Source organism: Saccopteryx bilineata, chromosome 7, assembly GCF_036850765.1.
Source record: "Saccopteryx bilineata isolate mSacBil1 chromosome 7, mSacBil1_pri_phased_curated, whole genome shotgun sequence".
NCBI lineage: Eukaryota > Metazoa > Chordata > Mammalia > Chiroptera > Emballonuridae > Saccopteryx > Saccopteryx bilineata.
In genome coordinates, this window is record NC_089496.1 from 83,214,698 (window position 1) to 83,239,529 (window position 24,832).

At 43.2% G+C, this 24,832-nt stretch overlaps 1 protein-coding gene across 1 annotated transcript in view; it reads left to right on the plus strand.

The window, feature by feature from the left end:
- The first annotated feature begins 802 nt into the window (after positions 1-802).
- Positions 803-24,832, plus strand: part of ENTPD1 (ectonucleoside triphosphate diphosphohydrolase 1) — a 112,817-nt gene continuing 88,787 nt past the window's right edge. The window contains exon 1 of the mRNA XM_066238865.1: positions 803-1,426. Within this exon, the coding sequence (XP_066094962.1) occupies positions 1,411-1,426 (16 nt within the window). The 5' untranslated portion in view covers positions 803-1,410. The remainder of the gene's footprint in view (positions 1,427-24,832) is intronic.

The window sequence follows — 24,832 nt, forward strand, 5'->3', positions numbered from 1 at the left end:
TTACTAGTTTATGTGAACAAAATGTCTTATGGTATGATTGGGCTTTATACAAACATTCTCATGCTGGAGAAGCAACATAGAAAAAACATAAACTGGGAATCAGGAACCAGATCTACATTCCTGCTTTGCTGCTATTCATTCATTCATTCATTCAACCACTCATCAAATATTTATTGAGAGCCTACCAGGCGTCCCCAAACTATGGCCAGCGGGCCACATGTGGCCCCCTGAGGCCATTTATCGGGCCCCCCACTGCACTTCCGGAAGGGGCACCTCTTTCATTGGTGGTCAGTGAGAGGAGCACTGTATGTGGCGGCCCTCCAACGGTCTGAGGGACAGTGAACTGGCCCCCTGTGTAAAAAGTTTGGGGACACCCCCTACACCATGGAAGAAAGGTATTAGGTGCTGGGGAGCATGGTAGCAAATAAGAGAGACTCTTCTTTATCTTTGTGAACATGTGTGGCTTAATTTTTCCACATCTCTAACTTTGGTTAGACTAAATGTCTGTGGTTTCTTTCAAATTTAAATTGCTAAGGTTTCTGACAGCCTCTTGTAGAGACTTGAGGACGTACCTTCCTCTCGGATGATTAGCTCTTATCCTGATTTCAAAATAACTTTGTATACACAGTTTTAAACTCTTTTGGTCAGTTTCTTATCTGCATTTGGGTCATCTTAGCAAAGCCTGGGTGTGGCAATTCCTGTTCAGAATATTTCTGAGGTAGGAGGTCATAGTTTGGGGTTGGGGGGAGGGGGGAAGGTGTACAACTTGCTCAGTACAGCTGGCGACCTTTTCCCAGCAAGCAGTCTCCTCTTGTTGCACCGGCCTTCTATCCAGTAACACGACTTCTGCCACAGCATCGGTTGCTTGGGTGAGCCCCTGCTCTTCTGGTCTAATAGCCTCCTGAGGGATTGCTCATCAGGGATCAGAAGCGATCAGCCTTATGGGTCGGGAAGAACAGTCCCTGAATCCCAGTTTTCCCAGTAGGTATCAAAGTAACAAGTTTCTTGTTATCTGGCTTCAAAATTGCAATAAGTAAATAGCATTTTTGCTTGCAGTCAAGATACATTTTTCAAGGGGGAAAATGCATTTCTGTAACAATGAGAGGAAGAGAGCGCGAAAGAGATTATTTGAGCACGAATACAAAAAGTTACAACCCTGGGAAACCTGGTAGCTTTACGGAAATGAGCTGCTGGACTCCTCCGCCAAGGCCAATCTGTCGTTTCCAGTCAATGAAAAAGACAGAGTTTGAGGTTCCTTCCTAAACGGGCCGGCTATTTTAGCCCCTCCCACGAGCCGGAGGGTCTGTTATATCTCTGTTCCTTGAGTACCTCTCTCACTGAGACCGACTACAGCAAGCAGAGGCTGGATAAAAAAAAGAGCAAAGAGGAAGAAAACAAAAGCTGCCAATTATGGAAGATGTAAAGGGTAAGAGCAAAATTGATTTGATCCGAATCCTTAAGAACAGCAGCAACAACAAAAAACAGAGGGGGAAAAAAAAAAAACCCCAAAAGCCCAGACCAAAAGCAAGTACTTGAAAGAGCAAGAGGCAAAAAGCCCTAAATGAACTTTCCCATCCTCTCCTTCTGAGAGGAGGCAGAGATAGAACGTCGGGAAACTTTTTAAGAAGCAAAGCCCCGTGGTTGATGTCAAGAGAGGTTCTTGAGGCAGCTGAAGGAGCTCATGAATATTCATTACCATTTGTAGTCAGATCTGTTTTTTTTAAGAGGTAAATGACTTCTTCCGTCCTCTTCCAGTTTAAGAGGCAGCTGCCTCATTTATAGTCCAGAGTCGCCTTGCTTCCCTTAGTACCTCGGCGTATTTGGGCTCAGTGTGTAGATTTGTTTTGTTCTCGAATTTCCTGCGTGCTTTCCTGTTGTGAAATTAGCAAAGTCTTCTCTGCAGGGAGTTCGAGAAGTTAATGTGGCAAGAGGCTGTCACTACAGGACGCCAGAGCACGTCTTGAAAAGACTGCAAGTTTCTTAGGAGGAGTGGGGGGAGTGTGTATGCACATGCGGGGGCGGCAGCAGAGAAACGGGATGGAGGGCCAGGGAAGAACAGTTTTATCTTTAAAAGCAAGGCATATTTGACTGACTATCTTTAGATTTTGTCTAAAAACTACAAGAGCAGCCTGCTTTGCACAAATGGTGTGCAGCCTCTGCCTTTTACCTCTTTTGGGCATTTTCTGCCAGGACGGAAAGCTAGCTGCTTGCTAGTCTGTGGGAGCCAGGAGGAATCTCTGCAGCAGTGTGGGATGCAAACCTTCTTCTTCATTGTCTCTAACCTCTAATATCCCCAATCTGTTCTTTATCACATAGAATGAGAAGGAACGGGATGAGCAGCCAAGAGGTTTCTTAATAAGGGTAATAATGATAGTTGGTAACGTTTACTAAGTCTCGGTGCCGGGAGCTGTTCTAAGCGTGTTACACGTGTGATTTATTGCTTACATCAGTTTAGGAAATGCGTGCTATATTTCCAGCCCGATTTTTACAGATGATGGAGTTGGAAGTATGGGGGAGGAGCTTGCTTTGGGATCACACAGCAAGTGGGGAATTCGGATGCGGGTGATGGACACCAAGTCCCCCGGCCTTTCTGTTCCCTCAGACTGTTGCTATGCTCTCAAGGCTCCTGCGATTGCCCTCCCTCCACTGTTGATTTCAGGTTTTGCAAATTCTTAAAGCTTCTGGGGTAATGATACTGATGAAATTGCAAGTCTGGGAAGGAATTTGTGCTTTCCTATCAAGTTCGTGTACTTTTTTCTCATTTGGTATTACTCATGGCCTTTTTTCTACAGTAGAGCCCAAGTGATGTCACTATTGCCTTTAAAAAAAGAGAGAGATTGAGGCCAAGAGGGTTAGGTGACAAGAACCACAGAGTTAGGCTGGACCAGAAATCCCCTGCCTCTGGTTTCCCCTCGAAGCTGCAGAGCAAGCCCAGTCACCACTGCAGTTCTGTCCCCACCTCCAGCCACTTTCAGTTCCCAGAAAGACCTTGCTGCTTGCCTCTCTCCCGGACTGGTGCAAGGAGCTTATCTCTGTCTTGAAGGCCTATCTGGCTTTCTCCTGCCTCTTTAGTCTGGAGCCACATTGCCAGGGTTTGAATCACAGCTCCACCATTTATTAATTGTGTATTTCAGTTTGCTAATCTGTAAAATAAAGAGAATATGATATCTACTTCATAGGGTTGTGTAAGGACTAAATGAGGGATTCATACAAGGTTCTTAGAACTGGACCTGGCCCTGGCCCAACGCTCTCAGTGGTAGAGCGTTGGCTAGGCATGTGGATGTCCCAGGTCCAATTCCAGTCAAGGCCACACAGGAGAAGCATCCATCTGCTTCTTTACCCCTCCCCCTCTTGTTTCTCTCTCTCTCATCCTCTCCTGCAGCCATGGCTTGATTGGAGTGAGTTGGTCCTGGGTGCTGAGGATGGCTCCATGGCCTCCTCCTCAGGCACTAAGGAGAGCTCGGTTGCTGAGCAACGAGCAGATGGGCAGAGCATCGCCCCTTAATGGGCTTGCCAGGTGGATCCATGTTGGGGCTTTGCAGGAGTCTGTCTCTGCCTCCCCTCCTCTCACTGAATTAAAAAAAAAAAAAAGAATTGGGCCTTATGCATATAGTATATGCTCAATAAATGTTAGCTGTCACACTCACTCCTCATGCCTCGTCTTGGTTGTTAGGTTCCCCTTTAAGCCTCCTCTAACCCTTGGAGCCTTAGATTAGGCTCCGTCTTAGATGTTTCTACGATACCTCACCACTTAATGCCTAAGGTAGCTTGTTATACTTGTCCACATTCCTGCCTTCTGCATTGCCTCCCCATTCCTCCAACTATAATTTATTTATTCACATTTGGATCTTCAGTATCTAGATCAATGTTTAGTATACAATGGGCACTCAGTAAATATTTAGTAAACTAAGTATTATTTTAGTTTATGTTCATCCAAGAGTTAGGAGGCTGATTTAAAAGGGGACCTTTGAGTTTGCTCTAGAGTTCCCGCTGGTACATACAGATCTTGTGCGATCTATAAAGACATCCCTCTAAGTAAATACTCTAAAAAACAAAATGCATCCGTACTGGGCGGTGATATTCAAAGCTGGTGTGGTCCCATGCCAGGGCACCTAGTTTAGCCAGTCTAGCTCTAGCTGAACTTCAGCCCCCATTCCTCCCTCAGCCAGAGGACAGTTGAAGATTTCAGATGCTTTATAGCCCAACCTCACCCTCTCTGAATAGAATATCTGGAAATAATGTCTCCCCAGCCCCATTTTATACCATAGTCTGAGACAATGGACTCCAGTAATAGAATAAAACAAACACAAAGAGGTTGGCTCTGGGTAAAATCATGAAGTACATTAAATTTGCTTCTAGCACCCTCCCTTTCCTCTTCCTGGCATACCTTCAAACCAATTTGACAAATATTATTGTGTCTACCATTTGTAAGTCCCTATGCCAGATGTGTGGGATATAAACAGTTTGCTCACAGTCTAGTAAGAAAGACAGACATATATACAACTAACTCTAATTGAAGCCAGACTTTCTGAAACCTTAGTAATAATAGCTAACATTGATTCAGTATTTATGTGCCAGGATTTTTATAATGCATTGTCTCATGTAAGCTTCAGAGTATACCTATGATATAGTTTTCTGCATCTCACAGCTGTGAAGGGAAGTTACGTGGCCAAGGTCACACAGCTAGTAAGAGGCAGAGGGGGAAATTAGACCTATTTAGTTAAGCTGCAAAGCCTGGGTTCCTGATGCATAAGTTCTCCTACCTCCCTAAGAGCTGTAATGTGAATCTAAAGAAAATGCTGTAAGAAACAATAGAAAGTGATGGTTTCTGGGAAAATTTCTCAAAGAGTGGGACACTTCAGTTGGACCTAGAAAGATGGTGCCCACAAGTCCTTTCCCAGTCTGAGCAATGCTTAAAGATCTTTATTTTTCTCTCTTTTATCAAAACCACAGCCCAGATTTAAGAATAAAAAGCTCTTTCACCTTTTCTTAGTTCTGAGCGGGGAAACTATTTGCATGTCTATCCTGGAGATTTGAAGGCAGAGTCCAGAGTTTAGCTTTGACTATTAATTTGGGATTATCAGTCATATAATCAAATAAACTTTTATAAAGTAATCAGCTGCATATTAAATCATTTCCTTAATTATGATTATCTTGCCTGGTCATTAGGGACATGTGGTAAATAGTTTTTACAAATGCTGGTGATTGGTTTTGCTTTAACTTGGCTAAATCGCATTTTAAGACTTTTCTCCCTTGTATTGTCTTTGGGGTTTCTTCTACACTCTCTTTAACCAGTAATTGTGCCCAAGGGCATTAGATATAATCCCACTTTGAGTTGGGTGGTGCTGGGCTCAGCCTCTCAGAGTGGTGAGACCTGGGACAAGTCACAGTCACAGGGGCTCTGTTCTGTCGTGAGCTGTGCTCCCTGAAACAGTTTGGAGCAAGGCCAGAATTGAGGGCAGCCCTTGTGGAGAGTCACCCGCCCTCTTGATGGTTTGATGGAAGCGCAGAAGAGCGGCAGGCGCTTTCTTTGTGTTGGTGAATGTGCATATTCTGAGGCAGTGCTTTTCAAACTTTAACATACATTGTAGCATTGGAGAGACAGAGAGAGGAAGAGAGAGAGAGGAAAGGGGAAAGGGAAGCATTCATTTGTTGTTCCACTCAGTCCTGCATTCCTTGCTTGCTACCTGTGTGTGCCCTGACCAAGGATTGAACCTGCAACCTTGTTGTCTTGGGGATGATTCTCTTAACCTACTGAGCTAACGGGTCAGGGCCTAGTCTGCATTTCTTTTTGTGTGTGTGTGTGTGTGTGTGTGTGTGTGTGTGTGTGACAGAGACAGAGAGAGCCAGAGAGAGGGATAGAGACAGACAGACAGGAAGGGAGAGAGATGAGAAGCATCAATTCTCCATTGTGGCACCTTAGTTATTCATTGATTGCTTTCTCATATGTGCCTTGACCTGAGGGCTACAGCAGACTGAGTGACCCCTTGCTCGAGCCAGCGACCTTGGGCTCAAGCTGGTGAGCCTTGCTCAAACCAGATGAGCCTGGCAACCTCAGGGTCTCGAACCTGGGTCCTCCGCGTTCCAGTTCGACGCTCTATCCACTGTGCCTGGTCAAGCTAGTCTGCATTTCTAACAAACTCTCAAGTGATGGTAATGCTGCCTGTGGAGTGGCATGTTATAGGGTCATTGCATGCTTTATTTTGGTATCAAATGACCAATTTCTTCCCTAGCCATCAATTTGAGTCATTGGTTAGCTGTGTCATTGCAGGATAACAGAAAGCCTAATTCATTCATTTGTTCATTCATTTGTTTGTTCTTTAGTCAAGATATGTCCAGCCTGACCTGTGGTAGCTCAGTGGATAAAGCGTCGACCTGGAATGCTGAGTTTGCCGGTTCAAAACCCTGGGCTTGCCTGGTTAAGGCACATATGGGAGTTGATGCTTCCTGCTCCTCCCCCTGTTCTCTCTCTCTCTCTCTCTCTCTCTCTCTCTCTCTCTCCCCTCTCTAATAAAAATGAATTAATAAAATCTAAAAAAAAAGTAAGATATGTTCAGAACAGGAAGTTGAGGCCCCCAATTTGTCACACGAGAAACAAGTCTGAATATCCCACAAAACTATTATTATGAAGAAAAGGCCTGGGTTGGATTTCCTAAACATCTCCCATCTTTTCTCCATGGCTCCAAATTTCCCTGAGCGGCTTTCATTCCCTGCGTCCAACCTGAGAAGCACCGGAGCAGAGCCTTTGTCTGGCTCCAGACCCTTTGCTGGGTGTTTGGAGTGCCAGGGCCCCGGGGTAGCGAGGACCCAGGGTCTGCGACTGGGAAGGGCATGCCTGGGGCGCTGTCTTTGTGCTACAGAAGTAGAGTGGGAAACATCCCAGGTGCAGAGAAGCAAAGTGGGTGCAGAGAGGATGAATGGAATTTCTTTAGGTTTGGAAACTTGAAGGGATTATCAGGAAAAAAAGAAGTTGCCAAAGAAAAGATGACAGGGGAGAATTTGCCTAACGTGCTTTCATCCTGCAGTTTCTGTGCTAGAATATCAAAATGACGTTAGAGACCCAGGAACAATGGCAGTACACGCCCTATATAGAGATGTTTCCTTTTGATTCATAGGAAGAATGTAGACAATTCTTTCAAGTCTATGAGGTTGCCGTTTCGTGATTCATAGGAATAATGTAGACAAATCTTTCATGTCTATGAGGGTGTAAGTAATATGGCACATGTCCATTAAAGAAAACATGAAAATATAGATTAGAGGAGAAAAAAAAAACCCAATCACTTGTGACAATACTTTGGTGTATGCCTGAGTTGTTTCTCTCAGCACTTACTTGATTAGGACCTTGAAAAATTGTGGGACGGCTTGCCTTGTGGTTAGGCTGTGTATAGGTACAATTTTAAACCTGGCTTTTAGTGTAGCAGTGAAGCCCAAGTACTTTCCACCTCACAGCATAGTCTTTGTTATTATAATTTTATAGTTAAATCGTTTATTTAAATATTCCTCCTTGCTTGACTTGTGGTGGCGCAGTGGATAAAGCAGGGGTCCCCAAACTTTTTACATAGGGGGCCAGTTCACTGTCCCTCAGACCGTTGGAGGGCTAGACTATAAAAAAAAAAAAACTATGAACAAATCCCTATGCACACTGCACATAAACAAAAAGGGAACAAATACAATATTTAAAATAAAGAACAAATAAGTTTAAATCAACAAACTGACCAGTATTTCAATGGGATCTATGCCCCTCTCACTGACCACCAATGAAAGAGATGCCCCTTCCGGAAGTGTGGCAGGGGCCAGATAAATGGCCTCAGGGGGCCGCATGCGGTCCACGGGCTGTAGTTTGGGGACCTCTGGGATAAAGCATCGACCTGGAAATGCTGAGGTCGCCAGTTCGAAACCCTGGGCTTGCCTGGTCAAGGCACATATGGGAGTTGATGCTTCCAGCTCCTCCCCCTGTCTCTCTCTGTCTCTCTCTGTCTCTCCCTCTCTCCCCTTTCTAAAATGAATAAATAAAATAAAATTAAAATAAAAAAATTCATTTAAATATTCCTCCTTTATTGAACATTTATTTTATTGCCATTTTCAATTAAACATCTTTGTGCATGCCATTGCTCCCTATGTAGGGTTGCACGCTGAAGACAGGGTCCCAGAGGTACAATTACTGGATTAAAACCTGTAAATGCCTTTTGAACTTCTTGATTACTATCACCAAATTGCTATCCCTCAGAGTAAATCCTTCATGTTCCCACAAGCAGTTCCTGTTTTGATGCATTTCTGATAGTTTTGGTGTTTTTGTTCATGTTTTAAAAATAATCTTATCTACTTTTATGTTGTTTTAGTTTGTGTTTCTTTAACTACCAGTAAAATTGACATTTTTCACATAATGTGCTACTTCTTTTTTTTTTACCTTTTTAAAAAAAGTTTTTATTTAGAAAATTAACTTTAACAGGGTGACATTGATAAATAAGAGCACATAGGTTTTGGCCCTGGCCGGTTGGTTCAGTGGTAGAGCGTCGGCCTGGCGTGCAGGAGTCCCGGGTTCAATTCCTGGCCAGGACACATAGGAGAAGCGCCCATCTGCTTCTCCACCCCTCCCCCTCTCCTTCCTCTCTGTCTCTCTCTTCCCCTCCCGCAGCCGAGGCTCCATTGGAGCAAAAGATGGCCTGGGAGCTGGGGATGGCTCCTTGGCCTCTGCCCCAGGTGCTAGAATGGCTCTGGTCACAACAGAGCAACGCCCCGGATGGGCAGAGCATCGCCCCCTGGTGGGCATGCCGGGTGGATCCCGGTCGGGCGCATGCGGGAGTCTGTCTGACTGCCTCCCCGTTTCCAGCTTCAGAAAAAAATAAAAATTAAAATAAAAAAAAAGAGTACATAGGTTTTAGGTAAACATTTCGATAGAATTTGAACTGTTGATTATATTGTATACCCATCACCCAAAGTCAAATTATTTTCCATCCCTCTTTACACCCTTCCTCCCACCCCTTCTCTGCACCTTCCTACTGTCCCCGTCCGCCTGGTAACCACTTTTATCTATGTCCATGAGTCTCAGTTTTATATGCCACCTATGTGTGGAATCATATAGTTCTTAGCTTTTTTCTGATATACTTATTTCACTTAGTATAGTGTTCTCAAGGTCCTTCTGTGTTGTCGTAAATGTCACTCTCATTGTTTCTGATGGCTGAGGAGTATTCCATTGTATAGATGTACCTTCTTTATCCAGTCCTCTGTTGAGGGACACTTTGGTTGTCTCCATGTCTTGGCCACTGTGAACAATGGTGAGATGAACATGTGGGAGCATGTGTCTTTACATACCAATGTTCTTGAGTTTGGGGGATAGATACCTAGTAGAAGGATTGCTGGGTCATATGATAATTCTATTTTGTGTGTGTGTGATGTGCTACTTCTTATGTATTGTATCTGTTTACATTCTTTCCTTGTTTATTACTTATTTGGATTTGATATTTTTATTAAGTTGTTTTTTTTAATTTGTTTGTTTTTGTGAGAAAGAGAAGTATCAACTCCTAGTTATGGCACTATAGTTGTTCATTGATTGCTTTGCATATGTGCTTTGACTGGAGGTGGGGGGTGGGATGTGGGGTGGGCTCAAGCTGAGCCAGTGACCCTTTGCTCAAGCCAGCAACCTTGACTCAATCCAGTGACCTTGGGCTTCAAGCCAGTGACCTTTGGACTCAAATCAGTGATCATGGGATCATTTAAATGATTCGATGCTCAAGCCAATGACCTTGGGGTTTTGAACTTGGAACATCAGCATCCTAGGTCGACGTTCTATCTACTGTGCCACCACTGGTCAGGCTGGAGATATATATAAAATATAAATTTTTTTTTCTTAAGTGAGAAGCAAGGAGGCAGAGAGACAGACTCCCACATGCACCCCAGCCAGGTTCTACCCGGCAAGCCCCCTATGGGGTGATGCTCTGCCCATCTGGGGCCATTGTTCCATTGCTTGGCAACCAAGCTATTTTAGTGCCTGAGGTGAGGCCATATAGCCATCCTCAGTGCCCAGGGCCAACTTGCTCCAACTGAGCCATGGCTGCAGGAGGAGAAGGGAGAGATAGAGAGAAGGGAGAGCAGGAGGGGTGGAGAAGCAGATGGGTGCTTCTCCTGTGTGCCCTGACAAGGAATTGAACCTGGGATATACACATGTCAGGCTGATGCTGTACTGCTGAGCCAACCGGCCAAGGCCAGATTTTATATTTTTAAATTAATTTATGTGAACCCTTCATAAAATAAAAGTATTCAAGTTTTTCTGCCATATTTGCAATTGTTTTTTTCTGAATCTTCTCTTACTGTTTTTATAAAGATTTATAGCTAAGAATAGATCCAATACATTTTTATCTGTGGTGTTGTAGTTTTCAAAGTAGTTTGATATTGCATTTTTTTTTGACAGAGACAGAGAGAGTCAGAGAGAGGAATAGATAGGGACAGATAGACAGGAAGGGAGAGAGATGAGAAGCATCAATTCCTCGTTGCGGCACCTTAGTTGTTCATTGATTGCTTTCTCATATGCGCCTTGACCGGGGAGCTACAGCACAGTGAGTGACCCCGAGCTCAAGCCAGCAACCTTGGGCTTCAAGCCAATGACATTTGGGCTCAAGCCAGTGACCATGGGGTCATATCTATGATCTCAGGCTCAAGCCAGCGACCCTGTGCTCAAGCTGGTGAGCTCATGCTCAAGCTGTATGAGCCTGCACTCAAGCCATTTACTTTGGGGTCTCAAACCTGAGTCCTCCACGTCCCAGTCCGACACTCTATTCACTGTGCCACTATGTGATCAAGCTGATATTGCATCTTTATTGTCTTTTTAACACAGGATAATAATTTTTTAAGTTCCAAGTGATAGTTATTTTTCTTTAAACCATTAGTTTTAACTAATTTAAAATTTATTTTATTATAGAGAATATAGTTTTATAATTTAAGGCTTCTTTGTACCTAAGCATGTAGTGAATTTTTATAAATCTTGTCAAATATTAATGGATCATAAAGGTTTATAAGTTTCACAATAAGACAACTCAGCATAGACTCCCTTTCATAGATTTTTGCCTAGGATATGGTGAACCTGCTTGATTTCCAAATTCAGGACTTCTTTAGGAGCAAGAAAGATTCCTCTTGTCATAACTTTGATCAGTGTTTCTGCCTTGTTGGTTTTTCTTCTTCAGAGACCTATTATTTAGATCTCTGATGTCTGAAACCAATCTTTTCCCTTCCTTCCTTCTTTCCTTCCTTTTTTCCTCCCTTCTTTTCTCCTTCCCTCCCCCCTCCTTTTTCTCCTTCCTTCCTTCCTTCTTTCCTTCCTTTCCCCCTTCCTTTTTTCATTCTATTCCCTTTCTCCTTTTCTTCATTTATTTTTCTTTGTATTCTGAGAATATTTTCCTAAGATTGTACTCTACATGACTGACTGATTCAGTTTTCCTTAATTATCTCTAATATAAACTTTCATTCAGTCACAGTGTTTTTGGTTTCCATGAAATCTTTTTCTTCCTCATGAAATCTGTTCTTAGTTTGCTCTCTTCTTGCAGCGACATCCTCTTGTATCTAACTAAAAAAAACCCAGATTTTTCCAGTTTTTTTCTTGCATCATATCTATTTGAAAGGAAAGATTTTTCTTTTTCATTCTTTCTACTTTATCGCAAAATTACATACTCGAAGACTTTATTCTTGAAAGAAAAGGGATTCCTTTTGTATGAGTGTACAAATGAATATATGTATTTTCACTTTATTCTAAAAGGATTTAAGGAAGCATTAGCGGAGATTCATTGCCGTCCAATCAATGTTAGAGAGGGTGGGAACGCGTGGTCTACCCTCGGCTCAGATTCTGTTTGCATCCTGTAAGAATGCGGTCACCAGGCCCTGACCGGTTGGCTCAGCGGTAGAGCGTCGGCCTGGCGTGCGGGGGACCTGGGTTCGACTCCTGGCCTGGGCACATAGGAGAAGCGCCCATTTGCTTCTCCACCCCCCTCCTTCCTCTCTGTCTCTCTCTTCCCCTCCCGCAGCGGAGGCTCCATTGGAGCAAAGATGGCCCGGGCGCTGGGGATGGCTCCTTGGCCTCTGCCCCAGGCGCTAGAGTGGCTCTGGTCGCGGCAGAGCGACGCCCCGGATGGGCAGAGCATCGCCCCTGGTGGGCATGCCAGGTGGATCCCGGTCGGGCGCATGCGGGAGTCTGTTTGTCTCTCCCCGTTTCCAGCTTCAGAAAAGTACAAAAATACAAAAATACAAAAATACAAAAAAAAAAAAAAAAAAAAAAAAGAATGCAGTCACCAGATGCTAGATTCCCCTTCTGTGTGTGAGGATACAATCTTCTAGCCAAAACCGCTCATTCAGATCCAAAAATCAAAAGTCCTGTCATCGTATAGTCATGTTTCAGAGAATAAGAGAGGCTAGGACACTCAGAATTCTATCAATGTTGTTTTCCAGAGATGTAAAGATATTTAGGAAGGACCCTTCTCTGGGCCCATTTCCCTGCTCTTGCCCCCTCCCCACGACGGCAAACCTCTGGTGAACTGGGGAGTGAGCGAGCTCCTATTTCATTTAGTGCCTTGCCCAAGTAATGCCTTTTGCTAGAGATCACTTGAAAAGTCTTTATACTCATCGTGGACATATGGCCTCCAGTTCACAGAGGAAACAAACACCCAAACAAACAAAACAAAGAAAGACAAAGCAACAAATCCAGGGTTTCCCAAGGAGGACCCATCCCACTCTGCTGTTCTTCTTCCACAGTGCACTTTTTTTTTTTTTCATTTTTCGGAAGCTGGAAATGGGGAGGCAGTCAGACAGACACCCGCATGCGCCCTACCGGGATCCTCCCGGCATGCCCACCAGGGGGTGATGTTTTGCCCCTCTGGGGCGTCGCTCTGTTGCGTCCAGAGCCATTCTAGCGCCTGAGGCAGAGGCCACAGAGCCATCCCCAGAACCCGGGCCATCTTTGCTCCAATGGAGCTTCGGCTGTGGGAGGGGAAGAGAGAGACAGAGAGGGAGGAGAGGGGGAGGGGTGGAGAAGCAGATGGGCGCTTCTTCTGTGTGCCCTGGCCGAGAATCGAACCCGGGACTCCTGCATGCCAGGCCGACGCTCTACCGCTGAGCCAACCGGCCAGGGCCACAGTGCACTTTTGTTGTTCCAAAGTTAATGGGTTGGGAGGGCCAACCTAGTCCTCTACATGCTTGGCTTTAGTCATGCTGCCTTGTCTCAGAAGAGGCGATACTGACCATTAGTGTCAAATATTAATTCTAATGTATTGGCATTTCATTTGGGAAAAATAAACACTTCTTTTTTTTTTTTTTTAGGATATATATAGATGTAGGTTTTCACAAGAATGTAGGAGGGTGTGGCAAAGTATTTAAATTTATGTTATTATTACATTCAGTGGTCATAAGATTTGACTTTATGAGTCTGGGATTAGTCTAAGGAATGAACCAAGAAGTTGGTGAGTAGTGAGGAGAGACAAGTATTGGGCTCCTGCATTAGTCCAGTAGGTGAGAGATGATGGGAGCTGCACCTAAGGCATTAAGTGGGGGGTGGAGGGGAGGGGCCGGCTTTAGACAGTATTCCAAGGTAGAGTCTGAGGTCAAGGGCTAGGTGGTTTGTTGAGAGGGAAAAAAAGAAAGATGTCAAAACATTTTTAAGTTTAGATTTGGATTGTTGGGTCCATAAATGCTTATCTATAAGGCTGGGAATGGGGGAGGGGAGTAGTTAGGCAGAGGAGGAGGGAGTAAGTTCATCTTGGCACGTGCTAAATATTAATGTTTACAAGACATCAAGGAAGAGATATTCTGTTGGTTGCTAGAAATTTGGGTCTAGAGCTTGGAAAGGTCTGGCAGAAATGAAGAGATATTAGGAATTGGAGGTGGAGCATGGAGTCAGTGGTTAAAAATATGGGCATGAATACGTCACCCCGGAAAGTGTAGAGAATGAAAACAAAGAGGATGAAGACTGGGACCTAAGGAAACACCAACATTAATAAAGGAATGGGAAGAGAAAGAATTTAATAGATTCAGAAAGAATGCCTAGAAAAAGGTAATTTCTTGAGAAAGCCAAGGAAGGAGTCCAAACCCTGTAGCCAAAGGAGAGAGAGGGTGTTTTGAAAAAAGTATCAAGAAGAAGTACCAGAGTTGCAGAATAGACAAGAAAATAAGAATAGTGTCTATTTTCTCCTCTTCAAGCATACCTCCTCCTGCCATCTACCCTTGTCCCGCGGTGTAATTAATGTGTTGAGGAATTGGGATACAGTATATACTATAATGTTTCCTACCCATAATCTCTTTATCACCCCCAACAACCCCACCCACACCCCAAACTTCAATGGTACATTTTACAGTGGGAGAAATGTGGTGATTTGGGGGGGAAAATTTGGAGTTTATAAGTGTCCTTGGTGAAAACAGATTCAGTAGAATATTTAGCCATATGAAGAAGTTAAAGAGCAGAAGTTAAGAAAGTAGGAATAGTGAGTTAGTGGAGGGAAGGAGAGAGCCAACTTGTGGGATGAGTTGGATCAAGGAAGAAGGTTAAAGCTGGAGTGAACTTGCTTATGTTTGAGAGACAAGAGCCTGCAGAAGGGAGATAGACTCATCCATTCAGTCAACAAATATTTGTTGAGCAAAGAGTACATGTCAAGCGCTTTTCTAGGCACTGAGAATATAGCAGGAAATAAAACAAAATCCTTAACTTCATGGGGCTTATGTTCTGGGTGGAGGTGTGGGAGAGACAGACAATAAGAAAAAAAAAAGTAAAATGGATGGTAGATTACGTAATGATAAGTACTAAGAAGAAAATGAAAGTAGGGAAGGGAGAGTAAGAAATGTTGGGAGATTACCATTTTAGATAGGGTAGTAAGCTAGAAGGTGATTTTGAAGAAGGATCTTAAAGAGGTGAAGAAGTGGCTATCTCCAGGAAGAGCATTCCAGGCAAGCAAGCACAAAGTCCTGAAGAGAAATTAGGTGTTCAAGGAACAGCTTAAACAAGAAGTCTGTGTGGCTGGGTTGGAGAGAGAGCAAGGAGGGGAGAGCTGAGAGGTGGGTTTGGCCTAAACAGATCTTCTAGAACCTTGTAGGCCATTGTTTATTTAGCTTTGCTTTTACTTATAGTGGAAGAAGAAACCGCTATGGGTTTTTGGCAAGGAAGTGACTCAGTCCAACTCACATTTTAAGAGGATCACCCTGGCTGCTAAAGAGAGAATAAACTGAAGGGGGGCTAGGGCAGAAGAGGAGAGACCAGTTGGGGGAGAACCTCAGCAATACAGGTAAGAGATGATTGTGTCCAGTTCTAGGTGGGAGCAGTCAGAGTGGGGAGAAATGATTGGATTGTAGATCCATTCTGAAGGCAGAGCCAATAGCATTTTCTGATGGAATCTGGCTAGGAAACCCAGGGGAAAGGAAACTGATGCCAAGGTGTTGGGCCTTAAAAGAAACCGGAAGAGTGGTGATGCTTTGAGCTGAGATGGAAAGACTGTAGGCAAGAATAGGTTTGAATGGGAAGATCAGAATCCCAGTTTAGATGTTTTGTTTGCGATGCCTATTTAATAAGAAATACCTATCTGGCCTGACCAGGCGGTGGCGCAGTGGATAGAGCGTCAGACTGGGATGCAGAGGACCCAGGTTTGAGACCCCGAGGTCGCCAGCTTGAGTGCGGGCTCATCTGGTTTGAGGAAAAGTCCACCAGCTTGAACCCAAGGTCGCTGGCTCCAGCAAGGGGTTACAAGGTCTGCTGAAGGCCCGCGGTCAAGGCACATATGAGAAAGCAATCAATGAACAACTAAGGTGTTGCAATGCGCAATGAAAAACTAATGATTGATGCTTCTCATCTCTCTCCATTCCTTTCTGTCTGTCCCTGTCTATCCCTCTCTCTGATTCACTCTCTGTCTCTGTAAAAAAACAACAACAAAAAAACAACAACAAAAAACACCTATCTGACATGGAGATTTTTGAATTGAAAAGATGAATATGATAGATATGTAAATTACAAACTGCCCTCTTGATGTTCCGTTTATCTGTCAGACCTCACCCTTACTGGACTATCGCCCCTGAGACAAAGGAATTCCAAAAAGCTGAGAAGCCACCCCAAGGAGGGGCTCCGGACATACCAGGACTTTTGATTCAACACCCACAGGCTCCAAGCCCCCAAGGAGGAGCATTCTGGACATACCAGAACTTTTGCCTCAGTATCCCCTCAGGCTCTCCCAAACACTATATAACTTGCCCCTAGTCTGTAACCGGCGCTCTTCTCCCCCGGGGAAGTGCCCGGCAGGGTTCCTTTCTTCCTTTCAATAAAGCCTGTTACTCTGGTCTTTCGGACTCCCATGGATTCCAACAGAATATACAAGTGTGGAATTCAGGGGAGAAGACTGGGCTGGAGATACAATGGGCCATCAGGTGTGTTTAAACTCAGATTGGACTGCGATGTGATGAGAATGGATGAGATCACCATGGGAATGGTTGTAGGTAGAAAAGAAATGTCAAGAACTAAGGCTTGGGTGCTTAAACTTTAAGGGCTGGGGACAAGAGGAGAAACTATCCAAGAAGATTGAGAAAGCTAGAGGAGTGTTGGGGTGAGGAGAGTGGGCTAAACTAGGAGAGAATGGTGTCCTGGGAGCCAATTAAGAGTATGTCAGAAAAGAGGAAGTGGTCAGCTGAGACTAATGCCGCTCATGGGTCAAATCGGGTGAAACTGAGAATTGACTATTGTATTTAGCATACTGGACGTTGATGGTGATCTTGATAGGAGCAATTCTAGTGGAATACTGGGAGCAAAAGTCTTACTGGAGTTCATCCTATTGCTGCTCCTTCCCCGCCTTTCCCATCCCCCACCTCCCTCCCTGAACTAAGGAGAAACAAGTGACAGCTGAAGAACATGATTGAGTGTGAGGAAGGCATGGTTCCTCACAGGAAGTTCAGAGTCCCGGTACTAGAAGGGGAAATAGGTAGACACTTGGCAGACAATACAGCATATGTTCACGTCAGCTAGAAATAGCCTGTTTCTGTCTTGTGTATCCTTTCCACAGCCTCTAGCATCAGCTATCTGAAAACTGTTTGAGGAATGGAAACTTTTATGTGAAAGTATGTAACCTGCTGCTGAAAGACCATCCAGATTGCGGACGTTTTCTGTGAAAGAAAAGCCAGAGTCCCTAGGACCAAGAACTGCGCTCTTTTATATACAAATGTGTCTTTCGCAGTGAGCTCATTCCAGGATTCAGACTGTGGAGACAACCCAAACTCCAGGCCCCAACCTATTATTATTGCATTCCCTTATGGTTTTGGAGTTTCCCCAATGATCAGAGGACTTTGCACTTTATGGGAGAACTATGGTAGGAAAGGAATGGGAAATCACAATTTAAATGTGGTCTAGGTATCGCTGCATTTGGCATTTCAAAAAGACTCAATCAGTGCTAGTGCTGGAAGAAACTTGAGTCTTCTCAAATCTCATCATTAAATTAAACTTAATTACATTTGCTATCTTTTGCTATTATTTTAGTTTTATTTATTGATTTTAGAGAGAAAGGAAGGGAAAGAGAGACAGACAGGGAGAGAGAGAGAAACATTGATTTGTTGTTCTACTTATTTATGCATTCATTGATTGCTTCCTGTATGTGTCCTGACCAGGGATGGAACCCACAACCTTGGTGTTTCTGGACAATGTTCTAACCAACTGAGCTAACCGGCCAGGGCCTACCATATAATTTTTAATTGCTGAAGATACTATTTTATCATTTGAACATATACCATATATTTAACTATTTCCTTTTATGAAACATCTAGGAAATGTCCAAATATTTTACTATCATAAATAATGGCTTGTGGATCAACTTAGTGCATGTCTTTGAAGATTTCTTTAGTATAAATTCCTAAAAGTTAAATTTCCAAATTGCTCTCTAAATTACAATAGTATAAGGATGACAAAAATATCGAAATCTTGAATTGAGAAGGATTGTGCCCAACCTACCCAGCTGATCAGTGGTTGAGTGAGTTTTGGAGTACAACTTTCTCTGCCTTTTAAAGGACCCCTTTTCTTTTTATTTTTTTTAATTTTCTTTTTCTTTTCTAAGTGAAAGGAAGGGAGATACCAAGACAGATTTCTGCATGTGCCCTCACCGTGATCCATGCAGCAACCCCCATCTGGGACCAATAGTCTGCCCATTTGGGACAATGCTTGCAACCTAGCTATTTTTAGCACCTGAGGCAGAGGTTCCAAGGAGCCATCCTCGGTGGCTAGGGGGCCGATACACTCAAACCAATTGAGCAGTTGCTGTGGGAGGGGAAAAGAGACAGAGAGAGAAGGGAGAGGGGTAGGGGTGGGGACGCAGATGATCACTTCTCCTGTGTGCTCTGACTGGGAATTGAACCCAGGACATCTACACACCAGGCTGACGCTCTACCACTGAGCCAACCAGCCAGAGCCCAAGGGCTTCTTTTCTCAACACCATGCTTCCTGTTACATTTAGCCTGTAGTTATTGAAGTCCTGTAGACCTTCATGACATAATTATTTCCTGCAAACTCTATGGCTCCCACAGATACTAGACTAGTTCTCTAATTCGTCTGTGAATATAATCTGAACAATTATAGAGATATATTTTTTTCATGAGAGAAGATGGTGTTCCTCAGATACCTTTCCCCTTCAGAGCTATAAATGTTTCCAGCATTTTTCAAGAGCTTCCACCCACTGCACATTCTCTCATACACCAGAAGCATTCCTGGGTTTTTTCTAAGTTCTTTTTAACTTACTGGTTATATATTTTCTGTCCAAAATCCTCCTTCACTGTAGTACTTCTCTATAGGAAGACCATCTTTCAGTAGACTCCAGAGATTGAGTTCTCATCATACCCCAGTTGTAGTTCACTTTGATTCACCCAACCCATCTGCAGGCTGGCAGTGTGTGTGTGTGTGTGTGTGTGTGTGTGTGTGCACACATGTCTGTGACTTGGGGGTGGGCAGAGAATGAAGAAACTTTCCTATACCTTTTTGGTTTCTAACAGCTTGTCTTATAATGAAATAAAAAACTCACAGACATAGAAATGGGGGAGGGGGACAGGGGAAGGGATGGGAGGAAGGGTGTAAAGAAGGACAAATATAAGGTGACAGAAAATGGTTTGACTTTGGTGATGGGTGTACAGCATAATCAACAGTTCAAATGCTATAGAAATGTTTACCTAAAACCTATGTATTGTACTCTTTTTTAAAAACTTTATTTATTCATTTTAGAGAGGAGAGAGAAAGGGAGAGAGAGAGACAGAGAGGGAGAGAGAGAGAGGAGAGAGAGACAGAGAGAGAAGGTGGGGAGGAGCTGGAAGCATCAACTCCCATATGTGCCTTGACCAGGCAAGCCCAGGGTTTCGAACCGGCGACCTCAGCATTTCCAGGTCCACGCTTTATCCACTGCGCCACCACAGGTCAGGCACTGTACTCTTAATTATCAAAAATGTCACATGTTAAAGTGAATTTTCTAAATAAAATTTAAAAATGAAAAAGGAAATCAACATGAGACAGATTAATAAGAGAAAATAACCAAATTTAATTACATGCAAGCATATGGGAACCCCACATACATAAGAGAGTCAGAGCCTTCACATACATGAGAAGTGCAGAGACAGAAAATTAGAGTGAGGTATACATGGCATTCTGAGCTCAGGGTGAGATAAGGCAGGTCAGGACTTCAGAGGGAGAGAGGTCATCCTCAGGACGGTAAGAAGAGCAGATATTCGATAATTATATGTTTGCCTTGTCCTTGATAAGACACAAAAAGTTATCTCTGGTAATAACTTTTATTATGGAAAAGGTCCCTAATTTAAATTCTTTAAGGGAGAGGTAAAAGTTTTTTGTGAGCCCGCAGGGTCTCCATTGCCTTCTGCTCAAAATAATTCACATGGCAGAAGGGCACATTTCCAGGAGGTCTGTGCTGAAACCCTTCTGCAGAAGCACAGACGGGCCCTCACATTACAGCAGGCTGTACCGGCAGCTCTTCCATAGCCAAGAGGCTTTTAAAAGACAATGGCAATTTGGCCCATTTTTAACCTGTAATACCTTCCCCAATTTTACAAATATATTTCTTTTTTAAAAATTTATTTAGAAAATTAAATTTAATGGGGTGACATTGATCAATAAGAGTACATCGGTTTCAGATGAACATGTCTATAGCATTTGAACTGTTTATTATGTTGTATAGCCATCACCCAAAGTCAAATCATGTTCCGTCACCTTATATTTGTTCCTCTTTACGCCCCTCCCCCGGTAACCACTTCACTTGTATCTATGTCCATGAGTCTCAGGTTTACATCCTGCCTATGTGTGAAATCATACAGTTCTTAGCTTTTTCTGATTTACTTATTTCACTCAATATAATGTTCTCAAGGACCATCCATGTTGTCGTAAATGTCACTATGTTATCATTTCTTTTTTTTTTTGGTATTTTTCTTTTTTTTTTAGGGTTTTATTTTTTGTTACTGTTGTTTTTTTTACAGAGACAGAGAGAGGGATAGATAGGGACAGACAGACAGGAACGAAGAGAGATGAGAAGCATCAATCATTAGTTTTTCATTGTGACACTTTAGTTGTTCATTGATTGCTTTCTCATATGTGCCTTGACCGTGGGCCTTCAGCAGACCGAGTAACCCTTTGCTTGAGCCAGCGACCTTGGGTTCAAGCTGGTGAGCTTTGCTCAAGCCAGATGAGCCCGTGCTCAAGCTGGCAACCTCGGGGTCTTGAACCTGGGTCATCGGCATCCCAGTCCGACGCTCTATCCACTGCGCCACCACCTGGTCAGGCTTTTTTTTTGTATTTTTCTTAAGTTGGAAACGGGAGGCAGTCAGACAGACTCCTGTATGCGCCCGACCGGGATCCACCCAGCATGCCCACCAGGAGGCGATGCTCTGCCCATCTGGGGCGTGCTCTGCCACAATCAGAGCCATTCTAGCGCCTGAGGCAGAGGCCACAGAGCCATCCTCAGCGCCCGGGCAAACTTTGCTCCAATGGAGCCTTGGCTGTGTGGGAGGGGAAGAGAGAGACAGAGAGGAAGAAGAGGGGGAGGGGTGGAGAAGCAGATGGGCACTTCTTCTGTGTGCCCTGGCCGGGAATCAAACCCGGGACTCCCACACGCCAGGCCAATGCTTTACCACTGAGCTAACCTGCCAGGGCCTTGTTATCATTTCTTATGGCTGAGTAGTATTCCGTTGTACATATGCACCACATCTTCTTTATCCAATCCTCTATCAAGGAACACTTTAGTTGTTTCCATGTCTTGGCCACTGTGAATAATGCTGCGATGAACAAATATATTGCTTAGGCTGAATCATTTGAAATTGACAGGTTCTAAGGAAAAACTGTCAAGTATTGGTAATATCTTATGATTCATCTTAATACGTAAAATGATGCTAGATGTCAAGAATATGCCATAGAAAATATCCCAGTTTATCCTTAAGATAAATTCTGGAAGGTCTGCCATGATTCCTAAGCACCCCATCAGGGCTGTCTTTCTCACATAACAAAAGGCAAAATTATTTATTTTAAAATGTCCATTATTCTTGAAAATATGGGGGAAATTAATATTCCCAAACTGTTGGTGGGAGTGCAGTGAGTCAAGTTTTCTAGAGAGAAAGTTGGCTATAATTATTTTAAGCCTAAAAAATGTCCACATTCTGACCTGGCACATCTACTATGAGAACTTAGCCTAAGTAAAGCAGCCTGGATGTGTGTATTGATTGTACCCACAGGATAGTTATTAGAGTTTTGTGTGTAATAATTAACAATTGCAAATAACCTAAAGTAATGTATATCCATACATGAAACAGTAATCAAAGAATGTAAAAGAATTTCCAAGGACAAGAGAAATAAGCATTGTAAGAGAAAAACAAGTTGTAAAGTTAAACAACCAAGACCTATATTGTCAAAAAAATTTTATTATTATTTTTTATTCAGTGAGAGGAGGAGAGGCAGAGAAAGACTCCCGAATGTGCCCTGACTGGGATCCACCAGGCAAGCACATTAGGGGGCGATGCTCCGACCATCTGGGGCTTTGCTCTGTTGCTCAGCAACCGAGCTCTTCCTAGTGTCTGAGGTGGAGCCATGGAGCCATCCTTAGGCCCAGGGAAAACTCACTCCAATTAAGCCATGGCTGCAAGAGGGGAAGAGAAAAAGAAGTGAGGGGGTGGGGGTGGAGGGGTGGAGAAGCAGATGAGTGCCTCTCCTGTGTGCCCTAACTGGGAATCAAACCCAGGACTTCCACACACTGGGCCAACGCTCTATCACTGAGCCAACTGGCCAGGGCCAGTAAAAAGAATGTAGACATTAAATATACACAGGAGGAAGACTAGCAAGATATATAGTGAAGAACTAAAAAGACAATTTATGGGTGATCAAAAGAGTACATTTTATTTTTCCTCTTATATACTTTAATGTATATTCCAAATTTTTAATAGTAAGCATAAATTAATTTTATTTAGAAAACTTTGTCATGGAAAACATTTAACATTAGATGGAAACTAATTGACTAACAAAAAATTAAGCATATTTAGAAGGAATATGTGAAAGAGTAAATTGACTGCTAGCCTTATTTTAAATTTTCAAATAAAATGTGGGTGTTAATTTCCCAAAAATCTACAAGTATAAGAGGTCTCTTTGCTTTCTGAGAGCCAATGCTATAACAGAATATCTAAAAATTATTTTTTTAAAATTATTTTTAAAATGTTTTTTTTTTTTTATTGATTTTAGTGAGAAAGGAAGGGAGAGAGAGTATGCACACAACCGAGAAAGACAGGAACATTAATCTGCTCCTGTATGTGCCCTGACTGGGGATCGAACTGGTAACCTCTGCACATTGGGACGATGCTCTAATGACAGTCAGGGCAGAATATCTAAATATTAGATATGACTATTCCAGAAAATAATAAATTCTAAAAAAAGGAAATGCACCTGAATTTGAAATAACAAAAGCAGGTGAAAATAAGAATGAAACTGAAACGAGGAAATTATAGATTTAAAAAAAAAGTGTTTACAATACTGAAAACCCTTAAACTCTTAGAATATCAATTTAGCAAGATTGGCTACAATTCTCCTTTGTAAATGAAGTTTCCCAGCAATAACAACAGTTACACTAGGGGACAGGAAATCAAATTAACAGTCTCAAAAACAGAACAGAACTTGATAATTACCTAGTTCAGTGGCTCCTGGATTTTTTTTTTTTTTTTTTTTTGTATTTTTCTGAAGTTGGAAACGGGGAGGCAGTCAGACAGACTCCCGCATGCGCCCGACTGGGATCCACCTGGCACGCCCACCAGGGAGTGATGCTCTGCCCATCCGGGGCATCACTCTGCCGCAGTCAGAGCCATTCTAGCGCCTGAGGAGAGGCCATAGAGCCATCCTCAGCGTCCGGGCCAACCTTGCTCCAGTGGAGCCTTGGCTGCAGGAGGAGAAGAGAGAGACAGAGAGGAAGGAGAGGGGGAGGGGTGGAGAAGCAGATGGGCGCTTCTCCTGTGTGCCCTGGCCGGGAATCGAACCCGGGACTCCTGCATGCCAGGCCGACGCTCTACCATTGAGCAAAGCAGCCAGGGCTCCTGGATTTTTTTTCCTTTCTTTCTTTTTTTTTTTTTTTTTTTTTACAGAGACAGAGTCAGAGAGGGATAGACAGACCGGAACGGAGAGATGAGAAGCATCAATCATTAGTTTTTCGTTGCGCGTTTCGACTTCTTAGTTGTTCATTGATTGCTTTCTCATATGTGCCTTGACTGCGGGCCTTCAGCAGACTGAGTAACCCCTTGCTGGAGCCAGCGACCCTGGGTCCAAGCTGGTGAGCCTTTTGCTCAAGCCAGATGAGCCTGCGCTCAAGCTGGTGACCTCGGGGTCTCGAACCTGGGTCCTTCCACATCCCAGTCCAACGCTCTATCCACTGCGCCACCACCTGGTCAGGCGGCTCCTGGATTTTTTTAATGGATGGACTGGCATAATTTTTCTTTCTTTCTTTTCCTTTTTTTAATCAATATTAATTTTAGCCAAAGTAATGCATGCAAATACAGGGTGGGGCAAAAGTAGGTTTACAGTTGTGAGTGTGCAAAACACCGAGTTTATTCTTGTATTATTATTTATTGTCTACTGTATTATTTTCCATATGAACAACTGTAAACCTACTTTTGCCCCACCCTGCAATTAAAAGTCAAGATTAATTAGTCATAATAAAATACTGCTTTTGCCCATCACTTTCTGCCTTATGTCTACCCTTAAGTCCTATTCTCCAGAGTATCTGCTTTTAATCTTTCTAGCATTTTTTCTGGTATTTGTGCTTACACTGCTAATGTAGATGTTACTTGTTGCTTTCATATTGTGGTAGCTGGGTACTTTGTTTTCGCCCATTCCCCCAGGAGTTGCCCTCTCCACACCACCCCTATGTAGTGATATCACAATTTCTAGTTAAATCAATACCCACTGTTTGCCTTAGCATGTCTAGGTAAGTATTGTTTATGCTTTAGATTTCCTTTCCTGTATGATTTTTTATTTTTACTGGCATTATTATAAGGCCTGATTTTGTTCATCTGCTTAGTTTTCCACGTCTCTATTAGTATTTCCTTTTTTTTGCAAACCCTTCAATATAATTTCTTGCATAGTCAGTAGTCTTTTATTTTTTAGCCCTTTTTTTGTCTCTTCTTTTTTAAAACCTCCTTTCTTTTCTAGGTTGTCTTCTTCTGCTTTCCTGGTCTGCTACAGAGCTGTCTTCCTGGGCTTCTCTTGATCTTGATTCTGTGCTGATTCTCTTTGTACAACATCTCTTCCTCTTTCTAGGTTCACTACCTCATTTGGGTGGAACACATCCTGTAGTAACCTCCTAAGACAAGGTGCAATAGAGTA